Below are 20,653 nucleotides of genomic sequence, written 5' to 3' on the forward strand. Positions count from 1 at the left end.
TGCAGTTTAGATTTTAATTATGGTTGAATTGATGTCTCTGCAGTTTTATCTGTGATTGTCTTGTGACTGTTGTTTGACAAGTTTTATATTCAGTGCCAGTTGCACACTTATGAATACTCTGAAATGCTGATGTATGTATGTATAATGCGGGATAAACCAGAGTAATGATAATATGACATACTTCAGTATGAATAAAGAAAAACAGAATTATTATGTGTAAACAGTACCATGATTTCCAGTGAAAAAATTATTTACCATTAAGCCTGGCCTATGAAATTGTATTCGCTTTGAAGGGGCTATGTTATCAAAGATACTGAAAAGAAAGAATGATATGACAAGGATTTATATTGACAATTACATTGATTGATTATGTGCAACTAAAAAAAAGTAAAGGTATCCCTGTAACAGGCTGTGGAGGTCCATAGGGTTGTGAGATGTTGAGGTTCCCACATTTTCTGGACAGTTGCACAGTTCAACAGCTACATGATTCCAATCAGTATTATTTACCCATATTTTAGGGCTTAAGGCCTCCCATGAATTTTAGCATTAACTTTTCTGAACTGACTACTACAAACACAAATCACAGCATAGTCAGTTATAATGACTGTATATCAAACACTCAAAGGGAGAATTGTTATACAGTGATTCACTCAGGTAATACAAATAAGTCCAAAACCTATCTATGTATGAACTTCTCAGTAACCAAAAGATTTTTTTGCCTGGTCATGAGATAACTTAATCTTGCTTACAAGGGTGTATTTCAGATTCACGAGTTTCATCATAGTAATGAAATTAATAACTGGAAACCTGAGTATTATTGCTTACTGCACATGATGTATAATACATTAATGTAACCAAAAAAAAATATGTTCTGTGTGGCTTTCAATTGTAAGCCATGAGTAAAGGTATGAGGTTGAATACAAGTATCTCTGATGTAAACAGATTTCTTTCCTTCAAATTTCCCCAACTTCAGCTTGTTACTCTGTTGAGTTTCTTATTGGAATCACGTTTCATTTCATTTATTCACCTTCCATAAATCCTGTCGAGAGTACATTCTCATGCGGATGTGGAGATCGCCCTTGTTACAGTCACAACTAAGGATTAATATCGCTTCACTGATATCCCTCCAGATGGATAAGAGTGAAGTGATATTAAACTCAGTTCCAAAAAAAAAAACAAAATAAGTAAGAACCTCTGCAGTACAAGAGGTCAGGGATGCAAAATTATTTATGTCTATTCTTGTGAATTAATGATTCTTCGAAAGCGGTCACAAAACAGACACTGGTGGTATGATAGCATACCTTTTTACCGACCGAGCCCTCGGCACTGGCGGCGGGCATTTTTTGAATCAATAGAGCTGCCTCCGGGCACCGTGGCAGCAGTGATGCTTCATGACGTCACGGCGGTTATGTCGCCCGCCAATAGCATTGAGTTGCATCACAGTGTTCCTGACGTCCAGTGGGTATTGATCAATGGTGGCAACCATGGAACTATGATATACAAATCATAAACACGAGTAGTTTCTAACAGCGGTAAGTGATGGGGAAGAGTATGTTATACAACTTTAGGGAATTGTAAAGCATATAAGTAAGAATTTTAATAAAAATAATTTGTGAGTAGGATAATTTGTTTGTATGAAGGCCATACTAACTCTGTTGGTGCATGTTACATATTTGCCGCCACCGATAGCATCTGAAATTAAGTTTTTTTATTTACCTTCATTGTATGAAGTAAGCAACATAGATACGACGGCAATAACACAGTAGCGAACTTCTAAATAGTACTATTTTTCTACATGTGACATGTGTAGTGGCAGAAGTTAACCGACGTTTGAGAAGAATGTGGTCAACAGTGCCACGAGGTGTCACGTTCTAGAGCGATTTGCTTTTCATAGTCACCGTCATGAAAACCCAGATTTCAGACAGTGGAGCTACTTTGCTTTTCATTGACCATGAATATTTGTCACTGATTTGGGGTTTTATACTCTTATTAGGTCCAAAACCAGACCTCTTCAATTTAACATATCCAGTGTCATGTTAATATGTGTACAAGACCGCACATGTAACTGAACCAGTATTGTCGGCGATATGTGAAACTGTACCACAAGAAGTTTTCCCAAATATGTTTCATATCTTTTAATATGTATGTTACTAATTTAAAGCATCCAAGTCACATAATTGTATCAGATATTCAAACAATTTGATATAGGTATTCTGTTGAGGATTAGCACTAAACATCATGAACACTGGACATACTGCTACACAAGTGTGGGAGAAATATCCAGGTCGAAAATAGAGGAGGACATAGAAAACAGTTGAAGAAGGCAGAAATTGTCAGCAAAGAACAAAGCAGGTTAACTCAGAAATCAAAAGAGTTGATGTCCATCAGGACGACTAAACAGGTCATCAGCCAACCAATCCTAGATGTTGCTTCCCCTACCATGAGATAAGGAATAATGGAATGTGTAACATAAATAGTCCTAACACTATCCATTCCTTGTCCATTCCACTGGTTTTGTGGCAAATATGCTAGCCTAGTATTAAAGAATTTCCATATTCAAACTGTTGCTAGTAAGAAAAAAATAATAAAAATATGACAGTATAATAGCCATCTGAAGAAGGGAGTACAGTCAGTTTTCCAGATGCAATGTATATCAAATCTGTCTTAGGCAGAATACAGTGTCCAACATAATAGTTTTATGAAGAAAGAACCATTGTAACAGAGCTTTAGAGAGTCATTACAACTGCCAGTTGCCAAACTGAACTAGTGTTCACAAAAATAGAAGGGTTCCAAATATTCCAAATGTTTGTATTTATTTCATAAAACCCAAGGTCCAGATAGTCGTCTGTGGTGAAAAAGATGAGGGTTATATCATAATTACAATGAGAAAGATCCCTTTGTGCCCGTCTAGCTTGATGTTTTCACGGCGATGACTATGAAGAAAGTCATCTTCTGGGTTTAGGCGCCGTGTATTCTTCGTTTTGGCCAACGTTCCTCCGAAACGTCAGCCAAAACGAAGAATACATGGCGCCTAAACCCAGAAGATGACTTTCTTCATAGTCATCGCCGTGAAAACCTCAAAACTTACAACAGAAGTAATTGTTTACTTTGCATTCTACTTAGTTGTGTCTCATTTTTGGTAGACCATATAATGTGGCTCTATACCGCCATTATCCCATGTAACTTCATGGCATAATGCTTAATTAGTCATATATATATATGGAGTCTTTCTTGAAAGGCTGAATTTAACTGCCCTAACTGTGAGAATAACATGCAAGCGGTAGCTGAACATGCTTTAGCTTTAAGTGGATGGGGGAAGATGCTGTCTGCTACCATTATTATGCAATGTCTCTGTTACTGTTTGTCTTGTGTCACGTCTCTAGCTGCAAATGACTCAGTGTAGTACATATCAGTTCCCTTTGTGTTTCTGTTCTGGTAAGATATGCAGAAATCTGTATGATGTTCTTATTTAGAGTAGTGAATTGATGTGAAATACATGTTTGAATACCAGTTTTTTCTGTGTGATAACTTATTTAAAAAATAAGTCAAATAAAGTGAAAGATGGTTTCTCCATAAGTAACCTGGTGTTCACATTCCGGCTTTATCAGCAATTTTTGAATCTGTAAAGAAAGTGCATTTAACTGCTTCATTCTTAGACATGAAGTACACACTACAGAATAATGTGCTCACTAAGGAAGGCCTTGATGTAATTTGAGCTGGGTTAGAACGTTTGCTTTGCAAATCCCTGACATGATTATCTCAATAGGCACAGGTTTAAGTAATTGAAGAAGGCAATTATGAGCGAAGGACACAAATAATTAACTGGTTCTACTGGTAGTACATGATGATCGTCTTAACCCAAAACTTACATTTTTTACTGAGGAAGCTTGCTTCCACCTGAGTGGGTATATCACTGCCAAGAACAGTAGGTATTGGAACAGTATGAATCTGAGACAGATTTTTTAATTGTCTGTTCACAATTAGAAGACTGGTATATGGTGTGCCATTACTACTGCATGAGTAATAGGATTCATATAAGGCTGTTAATTCAGAGATGTGTGTCAGTGATATTCTTCAGTCCACTCTTCGGAATATTACAGAAGAGGAGAAGACATATGGCTGTTTTATGCTACGTCACACACTGCTAATTATCCCATTGATGTTTTAAATGAGGTGTTTGAAGACAGACTGATGATTCACGGATTGTTGCACACAGGGTGTCTCCACTTAAATCCCTCTGATTTTTATCTGTGGGGAAACATAAAAGGCAAAATATATTCATATAATCTCTACACATTCACAACATTTGTGAAAGTTACATGTGTTGAGGTCAGTGAACTCAGACTGGTACAAATAGTCTTTTCAATTAGCTTGAAATTTAAGAGCAGAAGGGAGGCATTTTGACCATGTCACGTTCTTCTAAATAATTTATTTACGTTAAGAAATTTGTGTAAATGTCTGTAATATGCAGCATATTAGCTGTAGCAGAGATCTTTTTTCTCTCAGCTGTTAGTGGTTAAGTTTCCAGCTAACATGCTAACAGTAAGTTGGGTGAATTGGCCCTTCGAAAAAGACTCTGTATAAGTTTATAGTACAGTTGGGTGTTCTACTTAATGTAGGTATGGATGCTGACCTATATGATGAGTTTGGCAATTACATTGGGCCAGAGTTGGAGTCAGATGAGGAAGAAGAAGAAGGATATGGAGATCGAGAACCCGAGGCTCAGGAATATGATGTAAGTTATTCTTGAGAATAACCTAATAACCAGGTCCATGACCCCATGGCATGGATTAGAAAGGAGAACTAGTCCTCACCTGAGGACGGAAACAGATCCAGTTTCCGAAACGTCGTGTTTTGTGTTTTTCTTAGTTATCTTAAAACCAGGACGATGGATAAAGTCCGAAAACCCAATATCTCTGTGTGTTATACACCATCGTCAGAATCCTATAGTAACTACTTGACACTTTTTTACTGTTGTTGGATACTGCTTGAATCATCAAGACATATTATTACAGGAAGAAGGGGCAGAAGATCAGGGGGAGGAGATGGATGCAACACCCATGGCTGTGGTGTTACATGAGGACAAGCGGTACTATCCAGCAGCACTAGAGGTGTTTGGGCCAGAGGTAGAAACAATCGTCCAAGAAGAGGACAATCAGCCACTGGACAAGCCCCTGGTTGCACCCATTAAGAAGAAGAAGTTCCAGCTGAAGGAGCAGGACCTTCCAGAAACTGTTTATAACATGGAGTGAGTGATGGTGATGTAGTAAATATGAAGATGAATTTAGTTGTGTATTCATTTGGACCATATGAGTGTAAGCCAATAAGTAAGTTACAAATGGATATTGAACTTAAACAAGAGTACTGATTTGAAAAATGCTTTTATTCTCAACATAAGCTCCCTGTACATTGAGGTACTTGTCCCATTGTTTCACATGCCCCTGAAAACCAGCAGCATAACATTCTTTCAGCTGCTGTTGGAACCAGGCTGTGACTGCCCTTTCTACAGCCTCATCGTCAGGAAAATGTTCAGCCGAAAGATGATGTTTAAGAGGGCTGAACAAATGGAAGGCGCTTGGAGCAAGACTCATCACCTGTGACAGTTTGGGCTAGCATATCATGTCCATCATATTAGCAATTGAGCTGCTGTAATGTCAGACCCATTCTTTGCATTTTGTGTTGTGGGGTCAGCATGCGCGGCACCCATCATGCACAGACTTTGTGAAAACCTAACCTGTCATGTGACTTCCATTTGTTTGGCCCTTTTAATCATCATCTTTCAGCTGAACATTTTCTTGACAATGAAGCTGTAGAAAGGGAAGTCACCGCCTGTTTCCAACAGCAGCCCAAAGAATTTTATACTGCTGGTTTTCAGGGGCTTTTGAAATGAAGGGACAAGTGCCTCAGTGTACAGGGAGATTGTGTTGAGAAATAAAAGCATTTTTCAAATCAGTACTCTTATTTGTTTAAGTTCTGTCTCCATTTGTAACTTGCTTAATGACTTACCTATGTACTTTTGTTCAGTGGAATGGGCACACATGCACTCCCTGCACTGCAGTAACTGAATTTGTGAATGTTGTTGTGAACAGCATGCCATTCAAAACATTAATGTGCAGATTTCATTTTGAACCTATTGATTCTTTTACTGTGTCTGAAAATTACTTTATATGAACCTAATATCAAGCTTCAACATACAGGGTGGGGCACAGAAACTTCCTTTTTGTGAAGATGCATTGTGAAAGGAGGGGAGGTCGCAGAAAAGTGGGGAAAGGCTCGGCAAACGCAGCAGTCGTGAAAGTTTCTTTCTAATACCCCTTAGTAGGAAACATGAGGTGGACGAGTGAGCAGCGTGCATTTGCTGGTCGAAGCCTATTTTTCGAACAACCATTCCTACGTGGTGGTGCAGCGTGCGAAACATTATTGGAAACTTTACCCCCTGAGGCACATTTTCACCTATCCGGATATGTCAACAAGCAGAATATGCGCTATTGGAGTGGTAACAATACCAGAGAGCTCCATGAGAGGCCACTCCACAGTGATAAGGTGACAGTATGGTGTGCGTTGTCGAGAGTTGGAGTTATTGGCCTTATTTTTTGAAGAAGACAGTCATGCAGTTACTGTCAATTCACAGCGGTATGTGGATATGATTAAAAACTTTTTCGAACCAACTCTTGAAGAAATGCATCTAGGAAATGTCTGGTTCCAACAGGATGCTGCCACGGCCCACACAACCCGAGCTTCGATGACAGTTTTGAGGGCAAAGTTCCCCGGATGGCTCATCTCACTTCGAGGTGACATCCCGTGGGCAGCGCACTCACCTGATCTAATGCCCTGTGATTTTTTTATGGGGCTACCTCAAGGCAGAGGTTTTTAAACATTGCCCCACAAACCTGCTTCAGCTGAAGAATGTTATTTGGCAGGAAGTAGCCCAAATTTTGGTGCACATGTTGGAACGTGCAGAGGAGAACTTCAGAAAACGGTTGCATCAGTGCATAGAGAACAGTGGCCACCACCTTCAAGATATTTTGTTTAAAACTACATGATTTAAAACTTTAAAGTATGTTCTTTCATTAGCTAAACATAAATTTTGTCTATCAGCAATAATTTCTCTTTTATTCACCTTAAAAAAAAGGAAGTTTCTGCACCCCACCCTGAATTTCTAAAAAAAAATCTTACAAAAATAATTTATGTGTCACATTAAACATAAGCTTTATTGGGTTTAGAAACTTTTTATTGTGTGACTAATATTTAAGTACAAGAAAAAACTAATTGATGTCTTTATGCGGTGCAATATCTGTGCTGTTCGTTACCTCTGCCAGTCTGCATTAAATGAATATCAATACTAGTAAGGGATTTAAAATCACATATACTCTTTTACCTTACATGTTTGAAATGAACTGAACAGATATGTGTAGCAGTAATACTAAATTTATTCCAGAGCAGACTGTGCTACTTGTTAAACTGACTGAGGTTCCTTGTGCTTTTCCTAAGTCTTTCTTGTCACTTACTAGGAAAGTGTCTTCAAAAAGACAACTAATTCCATGTGTAGATATTTTCTGTTCCTGACCATCTTTTCATTCTATTTGATACCATATTCACTTTTGTTGAAACAGTGTCATTAAATAACCTAAAATCATACTTTGATAACTGAAGAGGTTAGTAGTTGCTAGTTGATTCCCAACGTGTCCCTTGGATATGAATGTTGTGGGTAAAATGTTCCGTGGATTCTCTGGATGGTAGGTTCCTCGCTGATATGATGGATAATCCCAACCTTATCCGCAATGTGGCACTCATAGGCCACCTGCATCATGGGAAGACTACATTTGTTGACTGCTTGATTCGCCAAACTCATCCTGGGTTTCGGTCTACAGAGGAACGCAATTTGCGCTACACGGACACCCTTTTCACTGAGCAGGAGCGTGGTGTTGGCATTAAGGCCATTCCTGTTACTTTGGTGTTACCGGATGTGAAGAACAAGTCATATCTCATCAATGTGTTTGATACTCCAGGTATAGCAAGATGAGTTTACTGTTTCTTTTTAGCCTACTTTCCTTATTTTATTCAAAAAGGTTGAGAGAGAGAGAGAGTGGGGGAGGGGGAGAGAGAGAAAGAGCATGTGTGTATGTTTGTTTGTGTGTGAGTGAGTGAGAGAGAGAGAGAGAATGGGCATGCGTGTGCACTTGCGCAACTAGAAGCTGCCTCATCCCTGAATTTCCTAATTTTTTGCCATCTGTGTTACCAATATAGTTGCTGTGCACACTTCTGAGATGGGAGTGATAATAGCAGCACCTAATTTAGAGTTCTGAAATTTAGTGTGATAAGTATCTCTGAAAAATATACATCATGTTTGAAGTCTTTTTTTTTAACTGTATAAAACAGTAACATTATGGTCACATGAAATATTTGTTTTTTTGGTTAATGATTAACCGTTCAGCATGGTTTGACGTGTATGTTTCGTCAGGTATTTAAATCGTCTGGGGGGGTTCGACGTGTATGTTTCGTCCAGCTGCACACCTATGTTATAACGCCCATAATAATTGATGGTTTTGCCGTAGATTGTTAGATTTTTCGCTGGCCTGTTGTCAGTAGTTCAGAGTATAATAATCCACGAGTTTAGCTGCGCTAAATCATCGTTACATATGCCTGTCTTGCAGCAAAGTTCCTGTTGCTCTTGGGAGAGGTTTCTCCGTTCTACTGTTCTGAAAGGCCTGTTTTGTTTCCTATGAACTTATAAACAGCAGAGACGTGATATGTGCTGTGTTTATAATATCATATTGCCCTGAGCTGGCGACACTAATACACTCAATTGGAATTCTTAGAACAGGGATGTCCAAAAATTTATTCTTGCATGATCGATTGATTTCGCACAGTATATAGCACCCAGTTCTTAGAAAAACGTCACGAATTAAGGCAGAACACTGTGGTCACCCCCTGAGACGATACGGATGTGTGTGGGGGAGGGAAAAGAACTCATTCCTTCATGTATTATCGCTCCAGTTGACGCCATTTTATCGTACTGACCTTGGTGGTCGTTTCGAGGGATGACCATAAATATTTTTTTTGAGCCAGCTAAGCTCTGCTTTCGTTCACTATATACCAGCCAGTTCTTAGAATAACTTCATGAATTCTGTGGTCACCCCTACGACATCTGGGGCAGCCAAAATGGTTGGAATCTGAAACGCAGAAGCACCAACCCCTTGTTATGATAACTCGTAACGTTGAATTTACTACAGCTGACCTGGCAACTAAACGGGTCACGGAAAGACATTTCCTTGAACTATACCCCTCACGGGGAAGAAGAAGGCCGCACAGATGTGTGGTTAAAAAAAAGGGCAAAAGAAAAGACAATATTGGAGCGGTGAATGTGGGGCACCGTTGGGTTATACGAATTCTTCAAGGCCTTCCTTACACTGCTCAGATTCTACTAAACCAACTGCTTGTATTGCCGAGATACAGGGCGCTCATATTATAAGGTAAGGTTATAAAAACCATCTTTTAAGATCATTTTAGTGAAAGTTTCATCCTTCAAGGCGTACCATTCACTGCTCAAATACTAAACAAGCTGCTTCCATTGCCGAGATACAGGGCGCCCATATTATAAAGTAAGGTTATAAAACCACCTTTTAAGATCATTTTAGTGAAAGTTTCATGTTCCTATCTCATAGAATTTAAGAACAAAGATGAATAAATCATTTTTGAGCAAAATTTAAATGGCTGGCTGAATATATTACCGCCGGAGACGCGGCCGCGGAATTTAAATGACCGCGCCAAAGGGTTAAAACTCATATATCATTAGAGCAACTAATGTAAATTTTTGTGTGTACATAGATAATAAATATTCCAGCATGATTTGTATAATGGGCCATTAACATTAGTGCCAGAGAAATGCATAGGAGAACTTTATTTGGACAAATGATAAAACTGTATTCCCTTAACATTTTCCAGTCAGCTCTCTAAATCTGAAATCTCTTCATTATCAGACATATGGGATAATTAGTCATCTGTGATCACAGACCTTTGGAGAATCGGTAGATATGTCCCAGTTCTCACTAATTTATATTATATTGAAATTTTATTCTTTAACCTTTATGTTGCTGAGCATGTAGTGTGACAGATGGGCCTACTTGCAGATTCGTTGCATCCATGTCATTACACGTGCAATCTTTAGAAACATGTATCTCCCAGACTCATTCAATCTTGAAGAAAGCAGTCTTCTGGGATTTGGCACTGTGTATATGTGGTGTTAACTGACGTTTCGGAGGCGATACGTTCCTCCAAAACGTCGGTTAACACCACATATACACGGTGCCAAATCCCAGAAGACTGCTTTCTTCATAGTCACTGCTGTGAAAGCCTCAAATCCTTCATTCAATCTTGCTTAATAAATACTTCCGTTTGTTATGAACTTTAAGTGTGATCTCTCTGCTTTCTTTTTATTCTATCCATAAAAGAACTTTGCAACTGCTGCACCTAACAATGGATGTGACCTACATTGTACATTACCTTACCTTAACCATTACAGGGGTAGTAAAAGTGGTGCTCACAGTTATTCCCAACCTTCTTCATGGTATAAGGTAAGAGTTAATACTGTCCTCCAGTGAAAAGGAAGTAACATGAGTGATGGTGGAACTGGTCAGTTTTTACCATTCTGTTGTTTATTTAGGGACACATTGGGCTTCATTGTATCAACAGCAGTGGGAAGTGTGTTTGAAAATCATGGCAGTGTTTATGTTTTCAGATTTTGGTTTATGTATGGGTAGGCCCTGGTAATTGCCTCACCTACTTTGTTGGACAGTAGTATGCATTCAGTGTCTTCTTGATTTGCATATTTAACCCTTTTGCACTCAACCTATTTTCCAGGTACCAGGCCTGAAACACTCCCGTGAATTTGGCTTAATTTACAAGTCTCACTTCAATAAAATCACCAAAAATACAACTTTGGTCAAAGACGTATGGAAAGAACACACTTATTCACTGTAAACAGCAGATTTCAACAAAAATAGCATACAAATGCTAACACTTTGAATAATCTGAAAACAAAATAAAGCTGAAAGAATTAAATGTAGAAGTTTAAAATTTATATAATTGAGGCAAAAAATAGAATTGTCTTCTTATATTTTAGCGTCCTGTTACACTGATTCATGTCCATGGTTTATGCTAAACCATCTTACAGTGTATACACTTTTTCACCTTATTCCTCACTTCCACACTACATGTTTCAGCACTCATGTGCCATTTCAGGTGTCTTTATGCACGTTAAACTGTTGTACTGCATGCCATGATGTCTTCATTCTAAAATGACTAAAATCTGTATTCGTCATCTATGTTGATGAATTCTAAATAATAAAACTTCTCAGGATTCATCCTAGACTCAAACACGCGAATTACGCCAATCCTCTTTTATGTGAGCATTCTCGTATGTAGGAAAAAGAATGAAGACATCATGGCATGCAGTACAATAGAAACCCGTAACATTGTTGTAATTAATTGTAGCCGAGACTTGTAGATTGTTAAATAAACCAATTAACAATCCGAACAACGTCTTAAGTAACGAAACACGTTACAATATTATAATTAACATGTAACTATGTTATAAAAGCAAAATAATGCTACTAAATTGTGATATATTCACAGTAAAACTAAAACCACTCACCAAGAAAGCAGTGACCTAACAAGTAAACATGTGAGCTCAACATATTTCATTTTTTCAAAAAAATATTTTTTGTAAGCAAAGGGATGCTGTCTGATTGCAGAACTGTGAAATAGACCTTGGAGAATTAGATACCTTCTTGTGCCATCACACTTGAGCCATTTATATAACTAAGATCTTGATTTAGATGGAGCCAATAGATCAGCTGTTTGAGCGTTCTGGCCATTACCTGATGCGCCGATGGATCGATGCACTGAGCATAAGAAAGACTGAGAAAATAATTGAATACATGGAATATGGGTGAGCTTAGTAAGTTTCTGGGCTCCACCAGGGATAGTTGTATCAGGAGTTTACTGTTTGAGACTGCTTGAAATGCATCAGATCATTCAAGTTTACATTTGCTTTATAGGTCATGTCAACTTCTCAGATGAAGTGACAGCTGCAGAACGGATTTGTGATGGAGTGGTACTGTTTGTGGATGCAGCAGAAGGTGTAATGCTGAACACAGAACGCCTTTTGAAGCATGCTGTACAGGTAGGGAATATTTACAGGACACTTGTCACCTAAAAGGATACCTTTTCAAACTGGGATTCACAGACGACCCAACTTGTGAAAGGTGCCTACAAGAAGATGATGAATCAGCCACACACATCTTATGTGACTGTGAAGCTATAGCTTGTTTAGGATTTCATCACCTGGGTCAGTTTTTTATGGAACCAAGTTACTACTATGATGTCCTCATAAACAATGCCCTACATTTCATTCAAAGTGTAGGATTAATTATGGGGTTAATAAAAGAAATAAGGGAAGCACAATAGATCATTGAAGGTTGCGGTGCAAGTTCCAGGTTATTATGGCCCATCCCTTTTGCATCCATTCATTCATTCTTGTTGTACAGGTAGGAGAGTTTTACAAAGACTTAATGTTAGTCACTGATTTGTTTAACTTAAATTTTATTATTTTGAACATGTTCCACAAATCAAATCCAAGCTTGGTAGCCAAATTTAAATTGTAACATTTTTTCCCACACCAACTATTTTGGTTATACTGCTGTAGCTCAGATATTTCTGGAACTGCAAGTGGCATATTTTCACATTAAGTATGTTTATGCTACCATGACACAATACTCTGAAATTAAGTAGTGTCATTGCCTTGACTGTCTGCTGGAATTAAGTACTGCCATCTCCTGTACACCAGATGTAATGGTTATATTCCAATGACTTGCTGCTCAGAAATTAGGCAGTGTAATTTCTCCCTTAATTTAATGCTGCTGTGTCCTCCAGGCCCTAGGTAACAATTCAGACACACATATGGAACAGTATCAATTTAAACCCTTGGGATATAGTGCAGCAAGACAGTTTATTTCCAGCCATGTGACTGTTTGATGAAGGCTTCATTACAACATTGATATTTCAGCAACTGTTGCACCAAAATCAGTTACATAAAAAAAATGACATGAAGTCAAATAGAGAAAGTCACAAAATGTGTTACATTCTATGGCATTTTAATCATGTGAGGACCTTAATGTGTACCTATGCCAATTACAGGAGAAGCTGGCCATCACAGTTTGTATCAACAAAATAGATCGACTAATGCTGGAGCTGAAACTGCCACCTCAGGATGCTTACTACAAGCTGCGCCATATTGTGGAAGAAATCAATGGCTTGCTAAGGTATGCAGAGATTTTACACCTATTATTGTAGATGTGTTTGCAGTCCTGTTGTTTAGCATTGGGCATGGACAGACCACACTGAAAACACTTCTTCAGTTGTCAGAATTATTGCATAACCTAGCAACAGACTGTTTACGAAAAATCTGTCTTCGCTGGAACTTGTTTAACAACCCATTTCCTGGCAATGCTTTGACATATCACAGTGGCTACAACAGTGTAGTTGGTAACATGCTTGACGTGTAGAGACATCATACCCACTACAATACAGAGTAACATATGACATGTTAAGGTGTAATACCTGCTTAAGTNTTTGACATATCACAGTGGCTACAACAGTGTAGTTGGTAACATGCTTGACGTGTAGAGACATCATACCCACTACAATACAGAGTAACATATGACATGTTAAGGTGTAATACCTGCTTAAGTGGTTAAGAAAAGGAATGCACTAAAGATAATCATATATGTATATATAGCCATTTGTTGTTTATTAGTCATAACATACTCAAGTTTGAAGAAGGCAATGAGATAATGTGAACAGGCTTTTGCATCTTTATAGGCACTGTTTATTTTAGTAGCACAAAAGATCACTTAATCCTCAGTTCCACTTTCCTCTCTTTCCATATGTGGGTCATCTTTCACAGGAATAGCCATCCTCTTCAAACAAGCTGAAGGCTTCAGCCATCCAATTTTTTATTAGCTGTTTTACTTGTGTTGGCTGCATTTCCACTTTCTTCTGCTCTTTTGTTGCTCCAACTCAGATTTTAACTCATCAGTTCATTACCATTTTGTCCACCATAAATCCCATATGTACTGCTCTGAGATTGAACCACGTTCTCCATGGTGAGAAGTTAGCATCAATCAAATGTGAAGCCCTAGCTAAGGCATGATATAAGAAAATGCTGCCTGTTTGGTCCTGTTGCAGACTTAGAGATTAATGTTGGATAAATTTTGGGGGAATGGAGAATCCAAATTACCCATTGAGAAAATGGCTCCTGTCCCACTATGTTTGTCATATATCCCACACTGACTGCCCTGATAAATTTGTCTTTGTCTTTGCTGTTGTTATATCTGAGCCGCCTTCACATTTAAACACAAATGTGTCAATCAGAACCATTTATAGTCTGACAGATCTGTTTCACTGTACTGTAAGAAGGGTTAATTACAAATGTTTTAGCAAGAATCATATCCAGGAGTGAATAGCCTTTGATGCTGAAGCACCTTTAATTTAAACCCATGCACGCACGCGTGTACACACACACACACACACCCGCGTGCAACAGTATTGTATTAATTTAAAAATCTGGAACCCACCAGTGGGATTAAAACCATCTGGCCAATGATAATAGTGGAATTAAAAAATATTTATTTCACTGTATTTTTCCATTAAATAGGAGAGAATTACAGAAAATATGACACATTACAGAAGACATATTCATGTCTATTTAGTTAAAATTTACCATTCTTCTGTTCAGCTTATACTCTGATGATGAAAATCCGAAGATTGTTTCCCCAATCCTGGGCAATGTGTGCTTTGCAAGCTCGCAGTATGCAGTATGCTTCACCCTCAAGTCCTTTGCCAATATTTATGCCCAGACCTATGATGGAATCAACATCAATGAATTTGCTCGCCGGCTGTGGGGAGATATTTACTTTAACAGCAAAACGTAAGCAATATTATAATTTTTAAGTGTGTATTTAATTACATCATGTCTAAATTTGTCTTCTTATACATTTGAATACACACCCACGCATGCTGGTCCCCATGCATTAATTTTTGTATTATGAAGGATAAATTCTATATGCACATTTTTGGATGCCTCAGCAGCTGATATGTTAATGGGGGAAGCTGGAACATGAAGGCACAGGTTATATTATTAATTACATAAATTTATATTTATTTAATGAAACATTTGTTGTTGAAAATGGGTGTGTAATTTTTCCAGAATTTCTTGCCTTACAGTAGGGATACAAAAATTATGGGAATAAATACAGTATTGTCACATGTAAGATGGAGGAAGTAAAGTAAATAATGTATTACTTTTGTTCCCTAATCTTAACATTAATGTTTTCTAAAATAATTTGTATGAAATGTAATGTGAGATTGTGGGCAAATGGATTTTCTTAAACAAGTAGTAGTTCTAAGTTGTATTTTTGGAGCCCTGCATATTAATGGGTTGATTGCTTGGTGCTTGGCAGAAGTGCATGCAGATAGAAGAGAAAAGTTATTAACCTTCATTTTGATTATACAGGCAGTTCCATCTCCTTAATTTTTCCATATCTCTTTGCTTTGATTGTTTCAGACGCAAATTCACAAAAAAATCACCACATGGTTCTGCTCAGAGAAGTTTTGTAGAGTTCATTCTGGAACCTCTGTACAAAATATTTGCACAGGCCAGTATTCAGTATTTTTCTGTCTCTTATGGTTCCTAAAAACGTTATTCATTGTCAGTTTTTAATATGATGTTTCCATAAAATTATGGTATGATTTTCAGGTTTATATATGTTGTAACAGTTATTATCCGAAACATAAATGGAACACAGAACATGAGAGAAACTGTGAAAGTTTACATGTATTTTTATTGAAGTTCATTTTGAGGCCTGTTTATCAGTCTGTGTACATCACATTGATATTCTAAGCCTTGTCTCACCCAAATGAGAACACTTTTGATATCCTTCAAATGATATGTCATTGATTTCCACATTTGATGCTACTTGCTTTATGTAGTTCTACAGGAAGTCTGTCAGAGTAAGGTCCTGAGATCGATATGGACAAGGGTTACCTTGGGAAATGCTTAACTAGACCTTCATGAGCAACCTCCAGTGCTTCTTCAAGTTGTTCTTTTGTCTTTCATTTCTAGTACATGTGGAGTTCCAACATGAGTAAAGATTGTTTGTGAAAGTAAATGAAAATTTTCCAGGACAATGGACTGGAAGATCAGATTTAAAACTTTGACCCCCTTGATATTTGACCTTACTCTGATACACGTATGTATGGGATTATGCAAGATAAGTGATGCTGAAAGTGATGACAGACTATTTGAGACACAGAATTAAGAGATGCTGTTGAGACTTATCTCCAGATGTTCTCAGTCAGGTATGGCAAGAATTGCAGTGCAGAATGGTGAATGAGGTTCACATCGAACTTCACCAACAGCTCACAGTTTTTCTCTAATTTTGTCTTCCATTAGTGTTCCTTATGTTACTTCACCATTCTTTGTCAGTCTTATAAAATAATGTAATATAGTCACATTATGTGGCCCAGGTGGTTGGAGATGTGGATACAACTCTTCCTGCAGTGCTGGATGAGTTGGGAATCAAATTAACAAAGGAGGAGATGAAAATTAACATCCGTCCCCTCTTAAGGCTCATTTGTAACAAGTTTCTTGGAGACTTCAGTGGTAAGCTATTACTAGAGGTAATGGTGACAGTTCTTTTGCAGAAAGTACAACTCATAAAATGAACAAGTGAAATATAAAAAATATACTCTTGGAAGAGTCCTAACAGATGAAAAATTATCAGCCTCCACTTTTAAGGTTTGTCTTCATCGTTCTTGGAACATATGAAAAGTAGTATGCTACTAAAAACATTTTCTGAAAAGTGTGTATATTTGAGGGACGTGTGTGGGTACATGCATACAGACACTACAGAAAATGGTAACTTCAAGATGTGGGCATTGGGTTTATCCAACATGAGTGCAAAAGATTGGCTGGGGGATACAGCATTATTCATTTGTATTACAGTAAATATTTACCATACTGAAAAGATTGCACACAAGTATAGATTCTTTCTGGGTGAGGATATGAGAATATATGTGATTTGAGCATGGAAGTAAATAAACATCGTGACAAATGAGGCCTTGTTTCTGAAGAAGATTAACGTTTTGTAGGTTTTGTGGACATGTGCGTACAACACATTCCATCTCCTGTTGACAATGCAAGACCCAAGGTGCAGCACATCTATACTGGACCTCTTGACACAGTCTTGGCTGAAGCTATGTGTAACTGTGATCCTGATGTGAGTACTCATATTCTTTCTATGTTGACTGTAAATAAACACAGCGATGAAATCTTATTGAAGGTCACTGAATTTCACACTGTACTAGTTAACACTTCTGTATTGTATTGTAAATAGGACAGGGACAGGTGAGGTACTGTGCCATGCCAGTAAACACTGGCTGTAACATGAAGATGGGATTTAATTTAAAAAATAAGCTGTTTGTTACCAATACCATAAGCTGTCTCTGTTACCAGTTTTATACAAGGCATACCCAGTTTTTCAGAGAAAAAATTTTACTTTTCCTTGATAGATCAAGTAGACAGTCAGTTTTCCATACTGATGTTATATTTTAGCGTCCTGTTGCACTGATTTAAGTCCANCCATACTGGATCATTTTCATAAATCAGTCAGATTTTTTACTATGAAATGTTAAAAAAATTTAAATGCAGTGCATTTTGATACTGTTTGTAATAGACATGACAAGTTTGTTGTGGTGTGTTCTTACAGGGTCATCTAATGGTTTATAGCACTAAAATGTACCCAACAGAAGACTGCACATTCTTTCAAGTTTTGGCACGAGTCATGAGCGGCACCTTGCATGCGGGACAGGAAGTAAAGGTGCTAGGTGAAAACTACACCCTTGCTGATGAAGAGGACTCGAGGATTCTCACTGTGGGCAGGCTGTGGATTTATGAAGCTAGGTATGAACTTTGATTTTATCAGTAAAGATAGGGGATGAAGTGGTGAGGCCAAAACTTCAACCAAAATTTTGCCCATTTGCACATCCCGTCTAGAAGCTATTGTACACAAACCTTCTGCTGCTGTAAAATCCAAATTCACATATTCATGTGTGACAGTAATATGCCCTTCCATGTCATAATATCCCTCCACCCCTGCTGGTAGAACAGTGGAAGGTGGGCAGGTTTGCAAGGAGCTAATTGTTTTATGAGTGTTGTGCATTTATCTTGTGATATTTGTGGTTCAAGGTGAGTAACATATTCCATGATTTAATGTGGACCCCTCTCAACATTTCAAGACTTGCTGTATATGTATGTGAAGATTGCAGTGTTACCGCCAGGCAGGGCAGCCAGCTTGAAGACCAGCAGATACACAGGGTGGTTCAAATATGACCGGGATTGATTTGTGTGTAAAGAAGCCGCACTGCGCAGCAGCTGTGCGAGCTTGAGAGAGTGAAGCCACAACCTCCACCCTCCCTCCTGTTCAGGTTAGAACCTCTTCAGTCCTGTCTGGGAGTTGCTAGAGTGATGAGTGAACAGAAGATACCTCAGAGCTTGGAACAATGCATTGTGATCAAATTCCTCGGAGAAAACGTCCTTTCTGCTGAAATTCACCACAGATTCCAACAACAATATGGGGAAGAGTGTCTCTCGTGGACCCATGTGTTTGAGTGGTGTAAGTGCTTCAAAGAGGGCAGAGAGCACTTTGAGAATGAACCGCATGATTGTCAGCCGCGAACACCTGTCACCAAGCCAAACATTGATTGTGCGGACATGCTTATTCGTGAGAATAGAAGATGAAGATGAGGTTGTGAGGCAGCAGAATATAGTCCCACAAGACCTGGAAGCAAGAATGACTGCTGGTGAGGTGCAGCAGCAATTTAATTGAACCAAACCGAACCATGACAGTGAGGTGAGGAGAGAGTCGCATGACTCCCAAGGTTGTGAAAAAGAAAAATATGGTCATAGATCCCATGGGGCCTGGAACCAGGAATGATTGATGGTGAAGGCCAGCAGCAGTTTACCCAACGTAACCTGACCAGACAGCCATCAAGGATAGGAGTATTAGGGAGAGTCCCTGTTATTGGAGATCATTACCAAGCAGCATGTATGTACTTACAGAACTGTAAGGCTTATTTTGGACCCTATCCATCGTCTGGTATATATAAGAAAAAACTACAACGTTTTGAAGACTGGAACCTGTTGTCAGGTGTTTTTAGGCTGTTCTCTACTGACTGGGGTTTGTCCAGTGATTGAGACTAGCTCTTTTAAATGGGCCCAACTGAGTAGGTCTATTGTGCCCCATCCACCTGAGGACGGCGACAGATCCAGTCTCCGAAACGTTGTGGTTTTTTGTCTTATATATACCAGACGATGGCTAAAGTCCAAAATAAGCCTTACAGTTCTGTACAGCATACACCATCGTCAGAATCCATTCAAGTCTATTAGCAAGTACTTACTCATGGAACTCAGCTCTTCTTGAGGAGCTGCCAAATCTGCAACTACTCAAGAATTTCCCAGCATTTTATGGAACCTGAAGGTTCATTACTATGTTCACAAGAGCCCTCCACTGGTCCCTATCCTGGGCCAGACCAGTCCAATCCATACCATCCCATCCTATCTCTGTAAGATCCATTTTAATATTGTCCACCTACCCATGCCTTGGTCTTCCTAGTGGTCTCGTTCTTTTTGGCTTTCCAACCAGTATTCTATATGCATTCCTCTTCTCCCCATTCGTGCTACATTCCCTGCTCAACCTCCTTGACTTGATCATTCTAATTATATTTGGCGAAGAGTACAAATTATGAAGCTCCTCATTATGCAGTTTTCTCCAACCTCCTGTCACTTCATCTCCCTTTGGTCCAAATATTCTCGTCAACAACTTGTTCTCAGACACCCTCAGTCTATGTTCCTCCCTTAATATCAGGGACCAAGGTTCACACCCATACAGAACCATAGGCAAAATTATAATTTTGTGTATTCTAATTTTTGTTTTTGGACACACATGAAGACAAAAGGTTCTGGACTGAATGATAGCAAGCATTACCCGAGTTCAATCTCCTCTTACAGTCATTCAGGTTAATAATACTTCTTGACATCAGTTGAATATGCATGTGTTTCAGGTACAAGGTGGAGGTGAGCCGTGTGCCAGCTGGGAATTGGGTGCTTATTGAAGGCATTGATCAACCAATTGTGAAGACATCCACTATCACTGACCTTACAATTTCAGATGACTTGTATATATTTCAGCCTCTCAAGTTCAACACACAGTCCGTCATCAAAATTGCAGGTACAGTACAGAATTCATTAATTGATTCATTGTTGTTTCATGTTTAATCCCTTCCATGTGTTGAAAAGCTCTAAATTTTTGCATTAAAATATTGTGACATGCTACCTGAAAGCCTGACTATAAGACGTCAATCACTAGTCAACGGCTAGCAGTTCCTAGGCAGCGAAGCCTAGGAAATCATTGCCTCCGGAAATGAAAGTCTTAACAGTGGGGTTTCCACCGTTACAAACAAATTGTTTGAGGCAGACTGGCAATATGGGATTCACTGCATATGAGCTACAAGCAGAAGACACTTCACCGAGAAC

General features: G+C 38.6%; 1 protein-coding gene across 2 annotated transcripts in view; it reads left to right on the forward strand.

Annotated features, from left to right (window-relative positions):
- The first annotated feature begins 1,446 nt into the window (after positions 1–1,446).
- The window catches only part of LOC111861554 (116 kDa U5 small nuclear ribonucleoprotein component), a 31,173-nt gene continuing 11,966 nt past the window's right edge, over positions 1,447–20,653 (forward strand). The window contains exons 1-12 of one of the 2 annotated variants that reach the window (XM_023846217.1): positions 1,447–1,532; positions 4,620–4,735; positions 5,016–5,248; positions 7,741–8,009; positions 12,060–12,184; positions 13,198–13,322; positions 14,798–14,989; positions 15,626–15,716; positions 16,588–16,723; positions 17,212–17,339; positions 17,829–18,022; positions 20,182–20,348. In XM_023846217.1, the coding sequence (XP_023701985.1) occupies positions 4,622–4,735; positions 5,016–5,248; positions 7,741–8,009; positions 12,060–12,184; positions 13,198–13,322; positions 14,798–14,989; positions 15,626–15,716; positions 16,588–16,723; positions 17,212–17,339; positions 17,829–18,022; positions 20,182–20,348 (1,774 nt within the window). In that variant the 5' untranslated portion in view covers positions 1,447–1,532; positions 4,620–4,621. Of the gene's footprint in view, positions 1,533–1,555; positions 1,588–4,619; positions 4,736–5,015; positions 5,249–7,740; positions 8,010–12,059; positions 12,185–13,197; positions 13,323–14,797; positions 14,990–15,625; positions 15,717–16,587; positions 16,724–17,211; positions 17,340–17,828; positions 18,023–20,181; positions 20,349–20,653 lie in introns of those variants that run through there. The other variant, XM_023846225.2, reaches the window with a different exon arrangement.

The sequence above is a fragment of the Cryptotermes secundus genome, unplaced genomic scaffold (assembly GCF_002891405.2).
Source record: "Cryptotermes secundus unplaced genomic scaffold, Csec_1.0 scaffold126, whole genome shotgun sequence".
In the NCBI taxonomy this organism is placed as follows: domain Eukaryota; kingdom Metazoa; phylum Arthropoda; class Insecta; order Blattodea; family Kalotermitidae; genus Cryptotermes; species Cryptotermes secundus.